Source organism: Nothoprocta perdicaria, unplaced genomic scaffold (assembly GCF_003342845.1).
Source record: "Nothoprocta perdicaria isolate Ctin4 unplaced genomic scaffold, notPer1 scaffold_109, whole genome shotgun sequence".
NCBI lineage: Eukaryota > Metazoa > Chordata > Aves > Tinamiformes > Tinamidae > Nothoprocta > Nothoprocta perdicaria.
In genome coordinates, this window is record NW_020454194.1 from 1,300,234 (window position 1) to 1,318,193 (window position 17,960).

Here is a 17,960-nt window from a genome sequence, read left to right on the forward strand (position 1 = left end):
GCATGCTCTGCAAACAGCAAGAAAGTGCAGTGAAAGATACAAAACATTGTTAGAAAACCACTTAAAAATTTCATCCACACCCATTCTCTTAGCCCAGTTTGCTAGAGATGTGACCATGGTATTTCAGAAAAATGTGAGAATGAAGAATATCTGCATTCCCAGCATTTGGATCCCCTGCATTAATTTCTGTTTTTTCTGCAGAACAAATGAATACTAGTTGGAGCAAGATTATATGCACAGGGCAGCACCACCCTTGCCTTAAGTAACTGTGGATTTTTTTGGCATATCTCAAATGAGGGTTTTCATCTGCAAGAAAAGTTCATAGTGCTGTGTAACTGATGAATGCAATCAGTGTTTAACACATATCCAAGTAAATAATATACAATAATACCATGGAGTGAGTCACTTGCTCCTTTTTATAGGGCACCAATGAAATATTAGCCTGCCATTGAAATGAATCCTACTTTCCCCAAAGTCGCCTGGAATTCTGCCTCTGCATTGAGTGTTCCCCCCAAAACTGTAACATAAAACCTAAAAAGCCAAGGGAATGAAAGGGAGGAGTAACAAAAAGCCAGACTTATTTGCCCTAACTTAGGAATCTAAATGTAAAATAATCACCCTCAACTTGCTTTATAGTCAAAGAAGAGGAATTACTGCCTCATTTTAAGGCATGTATATCAGTTCAAATGACACAGTTCTGAAGAAGCCTATTTCTCCGTGTTAGCTCTAAAGAGAGGCTAGAATGACTCATTCACATTTATATAATTGTGTTTTAGACCTTTAGAGTAATGGGGGATGAATTCCATCTAGCAATCTCTCCCCCTCACCTCAGTCTTCTTTGCTTTGCATATCACATGCCAATTTACCAGTCTAATTGCTTTTCAGTGCTGAGAATGAAGATCATTTCAATCCCAAAATGAAGGGCACTATTGCCCTTCAGTTGTTCAATGCTGTGAAGATCTTTTCTGTGGTCCATCATGCTTGCTGTGCCACCTACACATTTCCTACATCATCCTCAATCTTGAGAAATTACTCACAATTCAGTGCAAAGGAATTATCAATATATTGAGCAGTTACTCATCTGTTATTTTTATCTTTGTCCTAGATGACCAGTGAAAAAGTATTTTTACCCCTCTCTGGTTGTCAGATGTAGTATCTTTCTTCATATTAGTAAATTCACCATATGGCTAAAATGACAAAATACAAATCGCAAGTTCAAATTATCCAAGCATACAAATGAACCTATCCAGATTGTTAAAATGATTTATTTACATATATTTAAATATGCATATGTGCATATGTATAATCCCAAGAGTCAGACACACTTGATTATTCTCTGTTGTTATTCAGGTACTCTGGATGCTAATTTATTTTACACTTTTCAGATTGATGAGTGGAATCTTGGTAGCTCTTACTCTGAAAACTATATGATAGAATCAAGATTGACTTTTATTGTGTTTGACACAGCTAAATAGAAGGAAGACAGTTTGTAACTCCTACTGATAAAACTGGGTTGCCAAATAAATAAGCCTGCATTATGTCTGTCATCTGTACTACTTCTGAACACAGTGTCGAAGCTCAAATCCAGCCTCATCCTCTTGTCTGTCAGTTGCCTTCAAAACAATTGACCAAGATTGTCTCCTGGAAGTTTTCTTCTTTGATCCTTCCTCAGTGTATGATCTGCCAAATCTTCTTCAACTGTCCCCTCCTYCCCTCCCCCACACTCCAGCTTTCTGTGTGAGTCATTGAAGTTTATATCTTTTCTTTTTTCCCCTCTGTAGATCATCTCTAGACTACTTCATTCACAAATATTCATTTAACTACTTTATCTTTGTATTGCTGATTTATGCATCTGTCTGTCCCAAGCTTCTGKTATCTAAATGAAAATCTCTGATACCTTCTGGAAAGTTTCTAGCCAGACATTGAGATGACAAGCTCAATATAATAGAACACTGCACTCAATCTTCCTCTGACTATTCTTTCCYGTGTATATGTTTTGTTTTGGAAGCTTTCTTAACTTGCCAGTTGCTCAAACCTGGAGATGATCTGGAGTTCATCTTTTACCTACACCTGTATCTGGATAGATACAAGCAGTGTACAGATRCATCCTTTCTGTTCAATATTACAGATTTTTTTTGATTCACTGGGCATCAAAAAGTCCTGTCCTAATTCCTACTGTTTTGAATCTCAGCTCTACYAATGTCTATTCTTTGATCTTGCAATCTGCCTTTCAGAAGAAATCCCTTCTAAAACAAGGATACATACATTGCGTTAGCTGAGACTGCACTTATATGTGCACATCACCTAGCATATGCCAGATGTTTCTTCACCTCAGAGTGACTTCATTCTGGAAACCCATCACAACCTACCTTTCAATATTAAGAGATCAAAAGCCATCTCCAGTGAGCTCAATATAATGTTTTGAGTGTATCTCTCTTCACTGAACTGTTTTTTGAAAAGGTCCGATGTAACTGTGCATCTCAAGTTCCTCYGTACTGTTTTGGTCTAGTGTAATAACACACTGAGGAACCACTAATTAACTGAGAGGTTTAGACCAGCTTTCTCATCTCCCTCATATTCATAGCTGACAGCAGTGAACACTTCTAGAAAACATTAGGTCAAAGTGTTGGCTTACATCTTCCCCTTTTACTTAGGTTTAAAATCAGTAAGAAACCTTTACAAATTCAATCATCTCATTTGAGCAGGGAGTTGGAGGACAAGCAAATGAAAGGAAGTTGAAGTATTTTGAGCAAATTTGTGTGACCTTGCACTGAAAGGAACTAGAAACAGTCATCCAGTAGCCACCACACTCATGCTGAGACTCATCAATGAGAAGTGGCAGCTTAAGCTGCGTCTTAGATGAATGGGCCATGGAAATGCTTTCAGTCTGCTTCAGGGCAAARCCATTCAAATGACATTGAATGGAAGGTGGATTAGACTAACCTGATTGACTTTTCYCTGAAAAGGAGTAGGTATGCTCTCAAAGTCAGTTATTTCCAGGAGGAAATTTAACATTCTACTTTTCTAATATTAGTTATTGCCTCTCAGGCACTTCAGATGTGGTTCCTGACTATGTAAGTGTGTCTCCTCTGTTCTGAGTCAAAGCCACAGAAAAGAACTAAGCTAGCCTTCAGCAATGATTTTAACTCTTGTCAGAGTGCTGATTCATGAATGCAAGAGAAGGAAAGTCAAAGCAACTGTAGCRGTTACCACTCACAGGTGTTTGACCTGGTCCTCTTTTGGAGAATACCACAACAAGGAGAACTATTGTCATTGGGAAGTACTTCCTTGAACAGCAGCAKTTTTCATGGTGACTTGCTAAATCATCTGGCACTGATTTCAGGTTCTCTCATTGCTCAAATTCTAATTTTTGGTGTTTCGGGAACTGCTTCACCTTTTTTTTTTTTCATCTTTCCCTGAAATTGTGTGTCACTTTGTGGACAGGGAGGCAGAAAACAGCTGAGGGTGTTAACAGCATCAGTTGTCCAACCTCAGCCATGCTACATCCACAAGTCAGAGCTCTGACCTCACTCTGAAATGGACTGGAAGAGCTCTTGGGCAGACACTGCATCTCTGTCAAGGAACGAGACTGAAGGGTGGGCTATGAGGCTGTATGTCTTTCAGTACTGGATATGCAGCACTAGGATCATTCTCCTGCCATTTGATTAAACGTGCTGGACTTCATCATCCTGGGCTGTTGACTGAGCACCCCACACGTGGAAGAGTGAACCACATGGCCACACATGGGAAGGTGGTGGTATGGCCTTGAGTTCACCGTGGACTCTAATTAGCACTTTCTTTGTGGCATTTGAGCTCCATACACATAGCTGTGACAATGAAGATAACTGATTAAAGTCAATCGCTTTAATTGCTTTATGGATTTACGCCCTACAAAGAAGTATTTCATGTGGAATAATGATTTTTGCAGTCAGACGTGTGCATTATTTTGAAAGTCTTGACAAATCATTTGCAGAAAAACTTCCCTGTGTACCTGCAGGAGAAGCAGATATATTTTCTTTTATTCTGAGTTGTTTATGACATAAATGTAGCTGAAAATCTCTGCTTCATACAGTATTGTCTCAGGTAGATGTAAATTAAATAAAAGTGCAAGAAAGAAGACATCCTTCTTAGGTCAAATATCTTTGTTTTTCTTGTTACATGGAGGCCTGTAAATCTCCAGTCTTTGTAAGACCTGCCAGGTGGGCAAACAAAGGGAGAATTTAAGCTGTCTTTTTCCAAGAATTGAAGGGACTAAGGTGCTATTGAAATGTAGCCATGGTTTAATGAACTCATGGTTCATCAAACATTCAGTAATTGTTCTTTTTCATTAAATTATTATTTATTATGTTGCAGAGGGGACAAGTACATTTCTTAGGTATAGAATTTCATTCTATTAGCTGCATAAAAGGACTGAAGACWGCTTTGGTTGAATATTGTCTCAGAAAAATTGAATCCACTTATATGTTTGTAATGAAATTTCTTTCTTTTTATTCTTTTTTTTTGCCTTTGAAGGAAAGGCAAAACAGGAAAATGAGTTCTCATCTACAAGGAAACATTTAAAATAACTGAAGTAGATTTTCAGACTAGAAGCTTATTTGAGGCATAGCTAATAGAAGTCTTATTGTCATATATGTCATATTGTTATATATATTGTCATATATATAAAGTCATATTGTCTTATATGGCTTTCATAGCAGTTAGCCTCAGTCAGTACATACCATATAATTTGCAGCTCTAAACTTTGCAGAAGATTGTAGGTTTTGTTTGTTTGTTTGTTTTCTCCTTGTGTTTATATGCACCCTTGGGATGACTGTTCTTATTTTAGTTCTTTATCTCTCTTTATTAATATCCATCTGCCTAAAGGGTTGCTCTGCTGAGGGAAGGAAAAAAAAAAAGAAAGACTGCTAACCTTCTGTGCTACAATATTTAGAGCATCACAAATCATGGTCATATCGTGAAACACATCTGAACATTTCCTTATGCCTCATGATTGAAAAAGGCTCCTTGGAAATGTGTATGCATTTTAATCCTTGGGAACATGCATCAGCAAAACAGGAATATGAACTATACTAATTGTTAATGTGAAAATAAGAGGGATGGTTTACATAAATAGGTTGTTGCAGAAGAAAAGGTGGAATTCCTTCAGAGTAGCTTTTTTTTTTGGTTATTGCTGAAGCTATTACATATGACTCACAAAAAACTGAAGGACTGACTGCAAAAATACCCAGCCAGAGCTGTCTTCCTTTTCCTTTAATTCAACCATAATTTGGTTGTTTGGCTTAGAGTTTCCTCTCTGCTGGCTCAATGATAGCTAGGAGGAGCAGTATTGAGTGTGAGTGTTGCTTTCCTTTGTGGTAGTGGCATACAGAGACAACAACTGGGAAAGGGGACCCCACTGAGATRAACATGCAGGATGGCCCACTAAGCTTCAGGCTTTGGGCCTGAAAGCTTTGCCCAGTCATGGAAGCCAAGGGGACAGGTTCCTTCAGGCTCTGTTCATGACCTACCTGTAGCATACAGGCTTGGTTCATGATAAAATGCAACATCATTGATTTGTGGGAGCAATCTGTATGGACACACAGTTGGAGACTGTTGCTAAGTTCAATTAGTAAATTTTTCACATAAGGGAAATAATCAGCTCTGTTTGCTATTTTTTTTTTAAGGTATTTGGTAATATAGAAAATTAAGGCAATGAAAATTCATACCTTACAAGTTTGTTTCTAGTTGCAGTTCTTTAAACAGGTCTTTGAAACAAACCTGTGTATCATGTACGTGAGAACAAKGTATAGCTCAGTACACAGAAAGCGGGCAGTGATCTGTTTTTATTGATTCAAAAAAGGAAACAGAGGGACAACTTTTATATTAAAATATTTAGATTGTTTTCTGGAATTACACAATTAGTGATGATATGGAAGTTCAGGTTGGAATAGCTGTAAATCYATGTAGGGTTATAATGCCTGATGTAAGACTGAAAAAAAAGAAGAGTTGTATAACCAGTGGAAATTATATGCATGTATGTTAAAAAGGCTAGCTAGGGAATAAATAAAAGTGAACTTGGAGAGAAGACAAAATCAAGCATGAAAGAATGACTGAGTGATGTCCCAAAGTGACATTTTTTAAATATTCCATCACTGAACCTATGCCCATCTATGTCAAGACAGACAAACTGCTGCCGTCAACAGTAAAGAGGGTTGACTGTCTATCTTCATATATGCAACAATGAAACTGATAATTTTATCATAGTGGTCAGAAACAAACCCAGCAAAATTAATATTTAATACATAACCCAGCAAAATTAATTTAATTTGGTGCTCTCAAACACAKTTTAATGTGACAACCAAAGCATCACTTTTAGCTAAAACTAAAGCTAATTTAACACAAAATATTTTTAGTAACTGGACCTTCTAGGTGATGAAATTTGGTAGTAAGAATTCCTCAGCAATGATGTGTTGACAATTTAAGTTACCAGTGGGATAGGCAAAAAGTAATCCAGTGATTTGTTGGACAGTATGTCTACAAACTTACATATCAGATGCATCCCTTAATCTCAGGTGAGAAGAGAAATATTTTATTACTTGCTTCAGTAAGCCTTAWCCTTGTTCTCGATATCTCACAGCTCCCAACCCTCCCACCATTCGAGAAGAGCTCTGTACAGCCTCTTATGATACGATTACTGTTCACTGGACATCAGATGATGAATTCAGTGTGGTCTCTTATGAGCTGCAGTACACGATCTTCACCGGACAAGCTAATGTTGTTAGTGAGTATAAATCATTTCATTTCTGGTTCTGTTTGCTTATAGCTTCTCTTCAAAACAAATTGCTTTAAATATAAATGCACTAACACATCAAAAGTAAAATGAAAAAAAAAATTCTAGAAAGTTTTACAACCAATTATCTGCATTTTAAATCTGAAATAATGATAATTCCAAAGGATTTTAAAATTCAAAATTYATCTTGTTTAAATGTCTAGTATGTTTTCTGGGAGTACGAAGCAAMGAGAGCATGGTACTTGATCAGACGAAAACCAGCGCATATTATCGGTGATACAAATTCTGTCCATGTTAATAGGATTTGTGTCTTGTGTCATAAGGTCCTTACCGTAACCACAGGGATGAAAACTTCAATTCCATTGCCAAGGCCGGTGAGGCATTTAGGAGCCTATGTCTAATTGGCCATCAGTTAGAACTGGCACCCTTGATAACTGATTCTTTGTCAAAAATATAAGTTCTTCCTACTTGTTTGCACTGTCTGCAAAGCTACAGAGCATAAGTTTCTATTAGTATATCAAAGGCTGAGGGAGCAAAGATCAATGGAACAAGGATTAATATTGTAACTCTGACTTACAATGGCATTAACTTACATTGTTTGTTATTTCTCATTGTAGCATACTTCTATTAAGCACACCCTCTGTTTTCAATCTGGGACTTTCCTGAATGAACAAATTCACTGATTATTCCTTGGATTGTTCTGTTGTTAAATAACATTTCCTCTGAGAAATATTGTCTAATCTTTGGCTAGGAAGTTAATACTTTTGGGTTCTGTGTATTATGAGCATTGACTAACTATGACTTTTCGAAAAGTCATTTAATTTCTTCCTGTTTTGGTTCCCCATATGCTGTGTGACATTGCTTTACAAGACTACAGGAGTTTGAAATTAATCAAAGTAAATAAAAGGAGCCATTTCTTTGGTCAACTTGTATCTAAGTTGTAGAACTCATTACTGGACCATGACCATAGAGGTCATTAAAAGTTTGTGTGGATTCAGGAGATGACTGGACAGATCATACAAGAAAAAAGCCTTGTGAACAATGAAGTGCAAAGACTTCCTCATGGCTTAGGAAGTCTCAGAGCTGTAACCTGTTGGAGCCTGGGAGAGTATACTGATTGGGGATCAATCTATGCTTTCCCTTTTCTTAAACACTTTCAGAGGCATTTGCTTTTGATTACCCTCAGATGTCCCAGTCACTTGTTGAGCTAGGTAGGTTTAGCTCTGACCCAGTGCAACAGTGATATTGTTCTTATGAAATGCTTTGCAATGTTTTGATGAAAGTCAGTGCCATTGTCATGTTAGCATACTTTATATCCATGCAAAAACGCTGTGGCCTTTGCCAAATCTCAGTTCAAGTCAAACTCTTGCACTGGCTCTTTTGTTGTTGTGCCCCTCAGCTTCTCCAACACTAAGCTGGAGGCACCCCTCCAAGCCATCTGTAAGGGTATCTGAGGAGTTGTGCCTTGGTGTTTTAGCACCATTTCAATGTAGCATACTGTGTTATGACTATACTATGATTATATTATGATTCAGAATTACTGTAAATTAGATTATTAATTTTTGGAAGTGTCCTTTTAGTATCTTTCTCAGTAACCCGATTTTGGACAATACATTCAAAAACTTGAAACTTTTTTGATTCAAAAAACTGAGGAGGAGGGAAAAGATTCTCTAATTAATCATAGAATCATAGAATCATAGAATGCCGAAGGTTGGAAGGGACCTCAGAGGTCATCGAGTCCAACCCCCCTGCTCACGCAGGGTCACCTAGAGCACGTGGCACAGGGCTGCATCCAAGCGGGTTTTAAAGATCTCCAAAGAAGGAGACTCCACAACCTCTCTGGGCAGCCTGTTCCAGTGCTTTGTCACCCTCACAGTGAAGAAATGCTTCCTTAAGTTCCTGTGGAACTTCCGATGCTTCAGTTTGAAGCCATTTCCTCTAGTCCTATCCCTGCYCACCACTGAAAAGAGGCCACCCCCCTCCTCCTCACTGCCTCCCTTGAGGTATTTATACACGTGATCAGGTCCCCCCTCAGCCTCCTCTTCTCCAGGCTGAAGAATCACTAATAAAGAGAAAATGATAATATGGCATATTTCTTGATGTCTGTCCCATTTTTATCAATGCCTTTATGCAAGAAGGCATGCTGTAGCTAAGAGTATGTCAGATACCAGCATGGTATATGAAACACAGAACAATGTGTTATCTCCACATCTTTGTGGTATGCAGTTTTGCTCTTTGATTACTAATGAATAAATACTCATTTTCTTTTGAGGCTTTATTTTAAGTTTTCYCATGTGGACATGAAAGCTTTGATCTGCAAAACAGTTAGTTTTATGCTACTGTTGTTTTTGTTGTTGTTGTTTTTGTTTTTTAATGCAAGATTGAAATTTGGAGGGGCATAAGTGCTCCCTATGCAATCTGAACTTTAATGCTATCACTGATGATTTGCAAAAATGGTGCCATTAAAAGATTAAAGAGAAAAGAAGTCTCAAATGAAATCTCTTTAAGAAGTTCTATTTATAACATGTTCTTAGCAGCTGAAATGGAGACATGATTTTTCTGGAACATATCAAGCCATTGTATACTACACCAGGTCTACATCACTGTGACTTCACTGATTTCACCAGAATCAACCATTTTATACCCATGCAATACCTAGCCTAATATTTCTTTTCAGATTACAGCTCTTAAACTCTACAGATCTGCCCAGATTTCTTACATACAAAATTATTTCAGAGATTTTCCCACTAGCAACCTGATTTTACTCAGGAAGTTTCTTCTCTTTGTTGGATTCTATGCTTTATCCTGTAAAATAATTTAATTTCTCTGCTGTTGCAGATGTCATTAAAAGACTATCGCTAGAACAGTGAAATGTTGACCTCTTCAAGTGTACTATAATATCRTGATATAACGTGTAGGGATATTTTCATTGTAAGTYACTATGCTGCATTACAACCTTTGTATTTTGATGGATTAAAAGTAGGTGATACTTTAAAATCCATTTTAATGCRGTAGAGCATGGATGAGCACAAATTTATTTCTATTTACAGCATTTGCATTTTATTGTATGTAATTTTGTTTTCTGATTCTGCCCCGTTCTCCAGTGTTGCTGCTGGTCGTGCGGGTTACCTGTAACATAATGTAAATAGATTTGTTGATTGTCTTTCAATTCTGTAGAGCGATGAATTAGTCACAAGAGAGTAGCTTGAGTACTGTATTACAGCAACAAGCTGCTTTCCCCTGAGACAGTGGGGATCATTTTGCATACATASCCACCTACTGTGCTAATGGAGGTTGTTATTTTGAAATCCATTTCTTAAAACCACAGAGTCAGAGTGACTACACTTTCCACTCTTTGGTACATTTCCCCCATTAGAGGCATATATCATTCAGGGATTGCTATGAATTCAKCAACAAAACCAAGAAATGCTATGTTTTTCTAATGTATTTTCAATCCAACATAATCATCTATATTCACTTTTTATTAACTGAAAAATTGGGGAGTTAAATTTTGGTGGAAAATGTCCAGCAAAAGTATTTCATTTTGAATCCTATTTCATACAGGAAAGATTATTTCCAAATGTGGCCTAACTGCTTGGTTACTGTATGCTTGACAGCACTTTTTGGTGCATAAAAACAATATAGATGTTTAAATGAGGCACTTATACTAAAGCATTTGCTCCCAGAGCTATACTATTCACTCATTTGCAATTCCAAGATGCTACTAATCACCTGCAATCTGAATATTATAAAAGCTTTTAGAATGACTTTGTCACTACCTAGCTAATGTGCACTATAATTGCATTATCCTCTTATAATAAATTTTCATGTATTTATTGAGTTTCTATAAATTTTTGACATCGTTAAATTGCTTGAGTGTGCTTCAGCAAGGTTAAAATTTAAACATGCAGTTTCTTACTAGCTGCAGCACAAAATACCTTCATGAAAAAAACACATGATTTTCTGCAAGGCAGAAGGAGTAAATAACTCTTTCTTGGTCATTGACATTAGGTTGATTAYATCTATTAAATATTAAAATTCACTCTTTTAAGGATACAGTGTACTGTCAGAACCTTCCTTGAGTTAGAGTGTTACTGTTCCTATGAAAAAGGATAAAATTCTGTATAAGGCTCTAAGAAAATTGAGAGTGCAAACTTCCACGTAAAACAGTGAGTTTATGATTCACCTGTGAGCTTTTGAAACTTCTAGCTATCATTTTTTTCTATATGTTTTATTTTATCAAAAATAGATGCCTTAGTCTTCAGAGTGCTACTGAGGTTTTTAGTATCTTCCAATGGTACAAAAGTAAGCTCAGGATAAAACCAGGAAAACATCTGYGTCTTGAAAAGTATCAAAAGAGTGCATTTATATAAAAAAACCCAAATTCTATGTGTTTTACAGAAATCCTGCATATATTATTTTCATTCATGTGGGAATGCAGAGGAGGGGGGTGGGTAGAGCTATATATCTGTCAACCTCACCTACAGTTTTTATTCCACTAGTTTGAAATGGTAATAATTTATTGAAAGAAAGCATTTTAAATAATTAAAATGCTGAAGAGATTAAATAACCTTCTCGTGACTTATGTGCTCCTCTTTAGTTTTTAAAAAGGTGTATTTTATTAAAATCAAACAGTGTAAATTTTAGGAGGATTTACACCTTGGGATTTTTCCCATCTGGTTTTTAAAGTGCATCAACAGCTAACACCAGGGAAATAGCTTTAYAAATTATTACCTCCAGATTCTGCGAAACTTGTTTTGAAAACTCACACATCCTGTATGGACATCACTGTGCTCACTGCACCATTCCAGGATGTAATTTAAATTCCCAACATTTTTGTAGGTTACAGTTTTGAAATACATTGTTTTACCACCTGCAGGACCCTGTAAAAAAGCCCTGAGCCTTGGAAATAAGAAACCCTAATCTATCCAGAGTAAGGACTGGGTACAATAGTGAACACTTAGCTCTTAGTGCTACTGCAGTGAGGAGAAGAGGTGTCATAAGGCTTTTCCACTTAACCCGTGACCACCGGCAGGGAACCAAGAATGCAGATGTTACCCACTAAATGACTGCATGTCCTGGCTGTTACCTCATTTCCCTGCTCTTTTTTTTTTTTTTTTTTCTCATTAAAAGAGAAAAAGAGAAAAGGCTTCGTTGATAGGTCAGAACTGAAAACAATTTTTCTGATGTAGAGAGATTATGTTCTTTCTTTTATACATAAAAAACCTGGCTGCTAATAGTTTCTTTTCTTCACTCGAAGCATTTTGGATCTGTAGTTTCAGGATAATGTTGCTCATTCATTACACTTTTATACGTTGTTAAGGAGATAAAAGCCTGTAGTGAGTAACATCATAAATGTAATGTTAGTCTGAAAAAAAAGTACCTTGACTGGAGAACTGTGGTAATAGACACAAACATTTAGTTTCCAGTTGATTTAGAAAAAAAAAATCTGGGCATTTCTGTGTCAGTGCCAGGATTTGTTTATATGTTGAATATATGACATAAACCATTGCTTTGGAATAATATTCACTTCCAGATTAAACAGAAAATACCATTTGGTAGGTTCAGTATAGTTCAGGTATAAAGCAGGGCATGCATTGATATTGTCATGGGCAAATTGCTACAGGTACTAGTGCAGTTGATGTGAGCAATAATACTGGGTTCTGTTTTTAAAAGATAATGTCTCTATGGGGTCTAGCTTTTGTAAGAAACTGAGTGCTGTATTTTTTTTTTCTTTACTTTTTTTTTTTTCAGATATAGCACACTTTCAGAAATCCCTTATATTAGGGGTTGTCCCTGATATTTAGGGACAATACATGCAGCCAGCATGCTCACTGATTGGAGCATGAAGAAGATACTAGAATTCATTTTTCCCCCCTTTAAACAAGGAAACAGCAACAGTATTCTCTGGTAAAAAATCAGTGTCTATTCATCTTAGCAGTAGTTAACACAATAAAATATGTTTTCRATGAGACATTACAGGCTAGAGAGATGTTGGATATCACCTGTCCTTCAAATTCTTTGCAAGCTGAAAACTGGAGGATGGTCTTGCTTGTTTTGCAGCACAGTGAGAAGAACAGCCTGAAGGCCAGACACCAATCATGGGCTCAACCTGAGACTCAGGGTTCGAGTTGATGTGGGACAGGAGAGTTAATCTCGCCTTAGGTCAGCCATCCAAAGCTATCATCTAAGGTGGTCACTTTGGACTCTTCTTTGCTTAAGTTATAGAGAGAAGCACTTGTGGTAGGATGTTCTCACCTGCGTAGGTGGAATGAACCTTTCACTCATTACTGTCTCCCCTCAACACTGAGAAAGATAGATTAGGCATTGTGTCTCTTCATTAGCTGACAAGGTGATATGAATCTCACCCGAAACTCTGCCTCCCTTTTCCCTTTGCACTATAGGATTAAAAGCTGCCTATCTCTCAAGGATGCTCTGTAATATCAATAAACAATTGATRTTTTAATTTTAAGAGAACTTTGGGACAAAAAACTCTATCTTTCTTAGACTGAAATTTGGGTTATATGTTCTGTTACTAATGATCTTAATGACCTTAATAAGAAAAACACATCCCAAATTAGGAATGATTTTCTGGKATTATTATGAATTATCTATGATGTAAAGCTGTATCATGTATTTTGCTTTGAAATTTTGTGTCCAATAACCTTTTAATTTTTACTTTGCATAGAAGTTTTTATTGACCAATATACAGAGCTGAAATTGCCACTAACTTTCAAAAGACAGATCATTAGTACATTTTTTTGTTTTCCTACTAAAACATAATTTTAAAGCCAAAAGCTGGCTTAATAACGTAATAGATTTCATAGCATATTCTATGTCCAGTAGCATCAGAAACTGAAAAGACTATAAGGTTTCTGATCCAATCAAGGATTTTCTTTCATGTTTTCCAACCTAATATKCACACACATCTGCATAAATTTCCATCTCTATCTGTATAGCTATATAAATCGTTGTGAGGATATATACATTTTATGAATGTTAACATTGTTATTTATATAAACATTTATAACAAGGTTGCATCTAGAGAATTCTATTTGACTATGAGCTGTTGTATTGGTGTTGCCATTATAGTGTAGTAGGAAAGATTTACATGGATATATAAATTCATCTCATGAAATATTCTGCTACTTTGCAGATTATATTGTCTCCTTCCCCCTTATTTTACTTACTTCCTACCATATTATACTTCTTTAGCAGGCATCAAGCAGATCCAAAAAAAAGCTCATAACTGGAAAATTATCCAGCTCTTTCCCAGCTGACATTTAGCCATGAGGAAATAAATCACAAAAGTTACATCCAATAAATTATAATAGCTTCGGTTACATCCTGGCAAAGTGTGGAGTCTAAGAGCCAAAGCTTGCTCGGAGCTCCTACTTTGCCCAGTTTTAACCTCCAGTGGTTTGCTTCAGGAATGCGTACCTGGGGGCTGTCAGCAAAGGTGCCTCAACACTCCTTCTAGCATTACTGCTTATGTTAGTCTTAGAGCTTTAAACCGAGTTCATTAACCCTAGAAGTAAATTGATGAGCTCTCCATAATTCTCGAGTACTTAAGCAATAAAGAATTTTTGTGTTGGGATATGAAAATTCCCAGCGTGCCAATTCCTCCACTGAATCATTTGTTAAAGGTCCTTTCCTTCTTATGGTTGACTTCACATAGCAAGAACTTAAAAGGTGTCCTGATTGAGGGCTGATGAAATGAGTTAGTGGAAATAAATAGCAACTTGCTAAAATGTAACTTTCAAAGGTATGGAAGCAGAATTCTTATCAGTCGTTCCATGCTCAGACGTGCTCTAAATGTCCCTCTGTTGCAAAGCATGTTGTGTGTTATGACTAATGTGCTTGCTTTGAAATTGCAGGTTTATGTAACTCAGCCGACAGCTGGATGATTGTGCCTAATATCAAACAAAACCACTACACGGTGCATGGGTTGCAGAGTGGCACTAAGTACATCTTCGTTGTGAAGGCCATTAATCAGGCTGGCAGCAGAAACAGCGAGCCCGGCAAACTCAAGACAAACAGTGAGTAATGTGCAATCTTGCACGCACACATTCCCYTCCTTGCTCCTCTTGCTTTGGGAGGCTGGTCTTTGAAAGGTGCAAGAGTGCAATGAGAACTAACTTGTTTAAAGAGCTTTCTTTAAGGAGAGCCACTTATGCCACTCAAGATTGTCAGAGTAGTGCAGAAGTGGCTTTTTTTTTTCTAGATGTGCATCTATATCTGTCTCTGGAAATATATTTGAGGAATGAAGCTGTCACATGTGAAATGCCTGAAAACACTCCTTTGTGCTTTTGTTCTAATATTCTCTTTATCTTTTTCCTTTACAAACCAAAGTCTTTTCTTCTACTTAATAATATAACATTTTATTGTTGTAAAGTGTATTGTTAGATACTAGTTAGCTTACTTTTATCCTCTAAAATGATCTTTGGCTTAGGAAACTGGTAACTTTTTTAGTACCATTTGCCCCATTTTATTATGTAGTTCAGCAGGGTGGGTAGAGTCAGAGATCTCACATTTTAAAAAATGGTTAGGCAAATAACTAGCAGACAGAGCACAGCAATTTTAAGACTAGTTTTCAATCTTTTTCATCCTGTGTCCCGCCAGTCCTTCAGTCATTATGAGTAACTTTGAGTACMGGAAAGGGACCACTGGGGTGTGTGTACTGTCTGAAACCTGCTTCTTGGGGGAAGAGGGTGTTTGAGGAGGGTGACATTGGATGCTGCCAGAAGGAGGATAGTGGCTACTGCAGGCAATGGCATATCCTGGCTTTTGAATTTCTCTGTCTGCTCTACACCTGGCCTGCACTCCTGTGCAAAAGCCACTCATACCAATGTCTGCTACCAGCATGCCTCATCTGCTACCAAGCATCTGTGTGTTGCTAAATATAGTAACCTACATGCAGACCTAAGGCCAGAAAACCCATGTGGAAATGGGAATCTTTTATCCTTTGCCCTTTTGTGACCTAGAGTGGCTCAAAGGTAATATTCACTCTCAGAAAATGTGAAAAATGACATGAGCAAATAACAGCTCAGTACAAAGAAATCCTTCAGATGATACTGCTTCAATGGCACAAAGGCTACTGATCAGAGACATGCTGTAGCTATTCTAGTGCTACCCAACACTAGGAAAAAGCAGATAAAATGTGCCCACCGACACTTTCTAAGGTATGCACAAGGCTTGATTGCAATACATAACTACATATTGTGAAAGTACACTATATCCTTAAAATTATAGCTACTCCTTAGCTAATCCCCGACCTATGCCTAACAATATCAAAAGATAMTTAGTATTAATTCAATATTCTTTCATTTTAGGTGTCTGCGTTTTCAGATTTCCTCAAGATTTGAAACAAAACATACTGTCTGTTACTGTTCAGATCAGTTGCATTTCTTCTTAGTGCAACACTAATACTTTCAGCTTTACTGACTAAGGATTAGTTAACTGCTCCTTCACAAACACTAAATAATTCACATCTTATTTGAAGTATACATGTGCTCTTGAGAGCTCTCGATTATATTTTCTGTACATGTCACCAAATCTTCCACTTCCTTTTTTTTTTTTTTTTTTTTTTTTTTTTTTTTTTTTGATATGAAAGGCAGTAAGAACAGAGAGGGGATAAGGGCTTGGCTGGCTCACTCCTAGAGTCAGAGTTTCCTAGATGTTTCCTTGAGGAGGTAAATGATCTTTCCGTTTTTTGACACAATGAGCTAGCTTGTCAAAATAGTGGCAGACTTTACATATCTACAGGGTTTGGTTTACCAAAATGCTTCCTGTTATTGTCTACAAACCTTGTGCTACAGCAGAGGATACTTGCCGAGAGCAACAGCCTCAGTAATGTTTTTCAACCATATTATTTGGACTGAGTTGCAATCCAAAGCACTTCCTTCTTTTATCCAGCATTATAGTACCAAGTAGGTGTCCATGATTCCAAATTGTTAACTGTGTGTCTTATAAATAAAGGCATGAGTGAATGAACAGRCAAGGGTAGTGCTTATTCTCATTTTCAAACACATTTTATGGTATTTTAAATCATACTACTCTGGTGTAATGATAAAGATGTTGTTATGGAGCTTTATCCCTCAAGAATTAATAGAATGTAACTTATTGTAAAATCTAATATACTGTGAAAAAAAGAAACTCTTAGACCTTTATTAGCATGTATATTGGTTTCAATTACATGCAAGAATTAGAGTAGTCAGGTTACCTCTGGGTCGCAGATAATGGGCATGATGATTATTCAGGGCTCCTTTCAGGGATTATCCACACAGGGAAGTTAGTGCACCGTGAGRCTGACAGTAAAGTGGTAATGCAGAGTGCAGGGAGCAAGGAAGGTTAGACTATCTTGAGGGTGCTTCAGAGAAGGAGATTAGTATGATTATGTAATTTTGTGTGCTTCTTACCGGCTCTCTAATCTACTGTCCTTTTAAAAATGRAAACTAAGTTATCCTTTTGCCTTCTTTGTCTGTGCATATCTAGGCCAGCCATTTAAACTGGATCCCAAATCTGCTCATAGGAAATTGAAAGTGTCTCATGATAACTTGACAGTGGAACGTGATGAAACATCCTCCAAAAAGAGTCACACGCCCGAGCGGTTCACGAGCCAAGGGAGCTACGGAGTAGCTGGGAATGTGTTTATTGACAGCGGACGTCATTACTGGGAAGTGGTTATAAGTGGGAGCACATGGTATGTACATAAGAATATATGAAACGATCCACTAGTTCATACCAGAGGTCCATCCAGGTGTCTCTGACAGAGACCAGTAGCAGAGGCATAGGGAACATGAGTCRTACACTTTTAGATATTTTTTTCAGAATATTTTCACAACCGCCAGCCAAATAAGGCTCCAGAAACTCGTAGATCAGATAGAATGTATCTATATTTAACAGCCTTCAAGTGATTTCTCTTCCATGAATGTAGATGATCATTTTTTTGAACTATAAAACGTGTTAGATTTCTAGTGAATTGGAGAACAAGCTTTTTTGTTGTTTATATCACAAAGTGAACTTTTTAAGTTTGTGATGGATTTTTTTTTTTATCAAACATGAAAGATGTTAGTATAGGAAAGAAAGAGAGAGACAGAGAGAAGGAAGGAAGGAAGGAAGGAAGGAAGGAAGGAAGGAAGGAAGGAAGGAAGGAAGGAAGGAAGGAAGGAAGGAAGGAAGGAAGGAAGGA

General features: G+C 37.1%; 1 protein-coding gene across 1 annotated transcript in view; it reads left to right on the forward strand.

Annotated features, from left to right (window-relative positions):
- Positions 1–17,960, forward strand: part of MID1 (midline 1) — a 172,081-nt gene that overhangs the window by 152,010 nt on the left and 2,111 nt on the right. Inside the window, exons 7-9 of the mRNA XM_026047198.1 lie at positions 6,617–6,760; positions 14,647–14,808; positions 17,264–17,471. Of these exons, the coding sequence (XP_025902983.1) occupies positions 6,617–6,760; positions 14,647–14,808; positions 17,264–17,471 (514 nt within the window). The remainder of the gene's footprint in view (positions 1–6,616; positions 6,761–14,646; positions 14,809–17,263; positions 17,472–17,960) is intronic.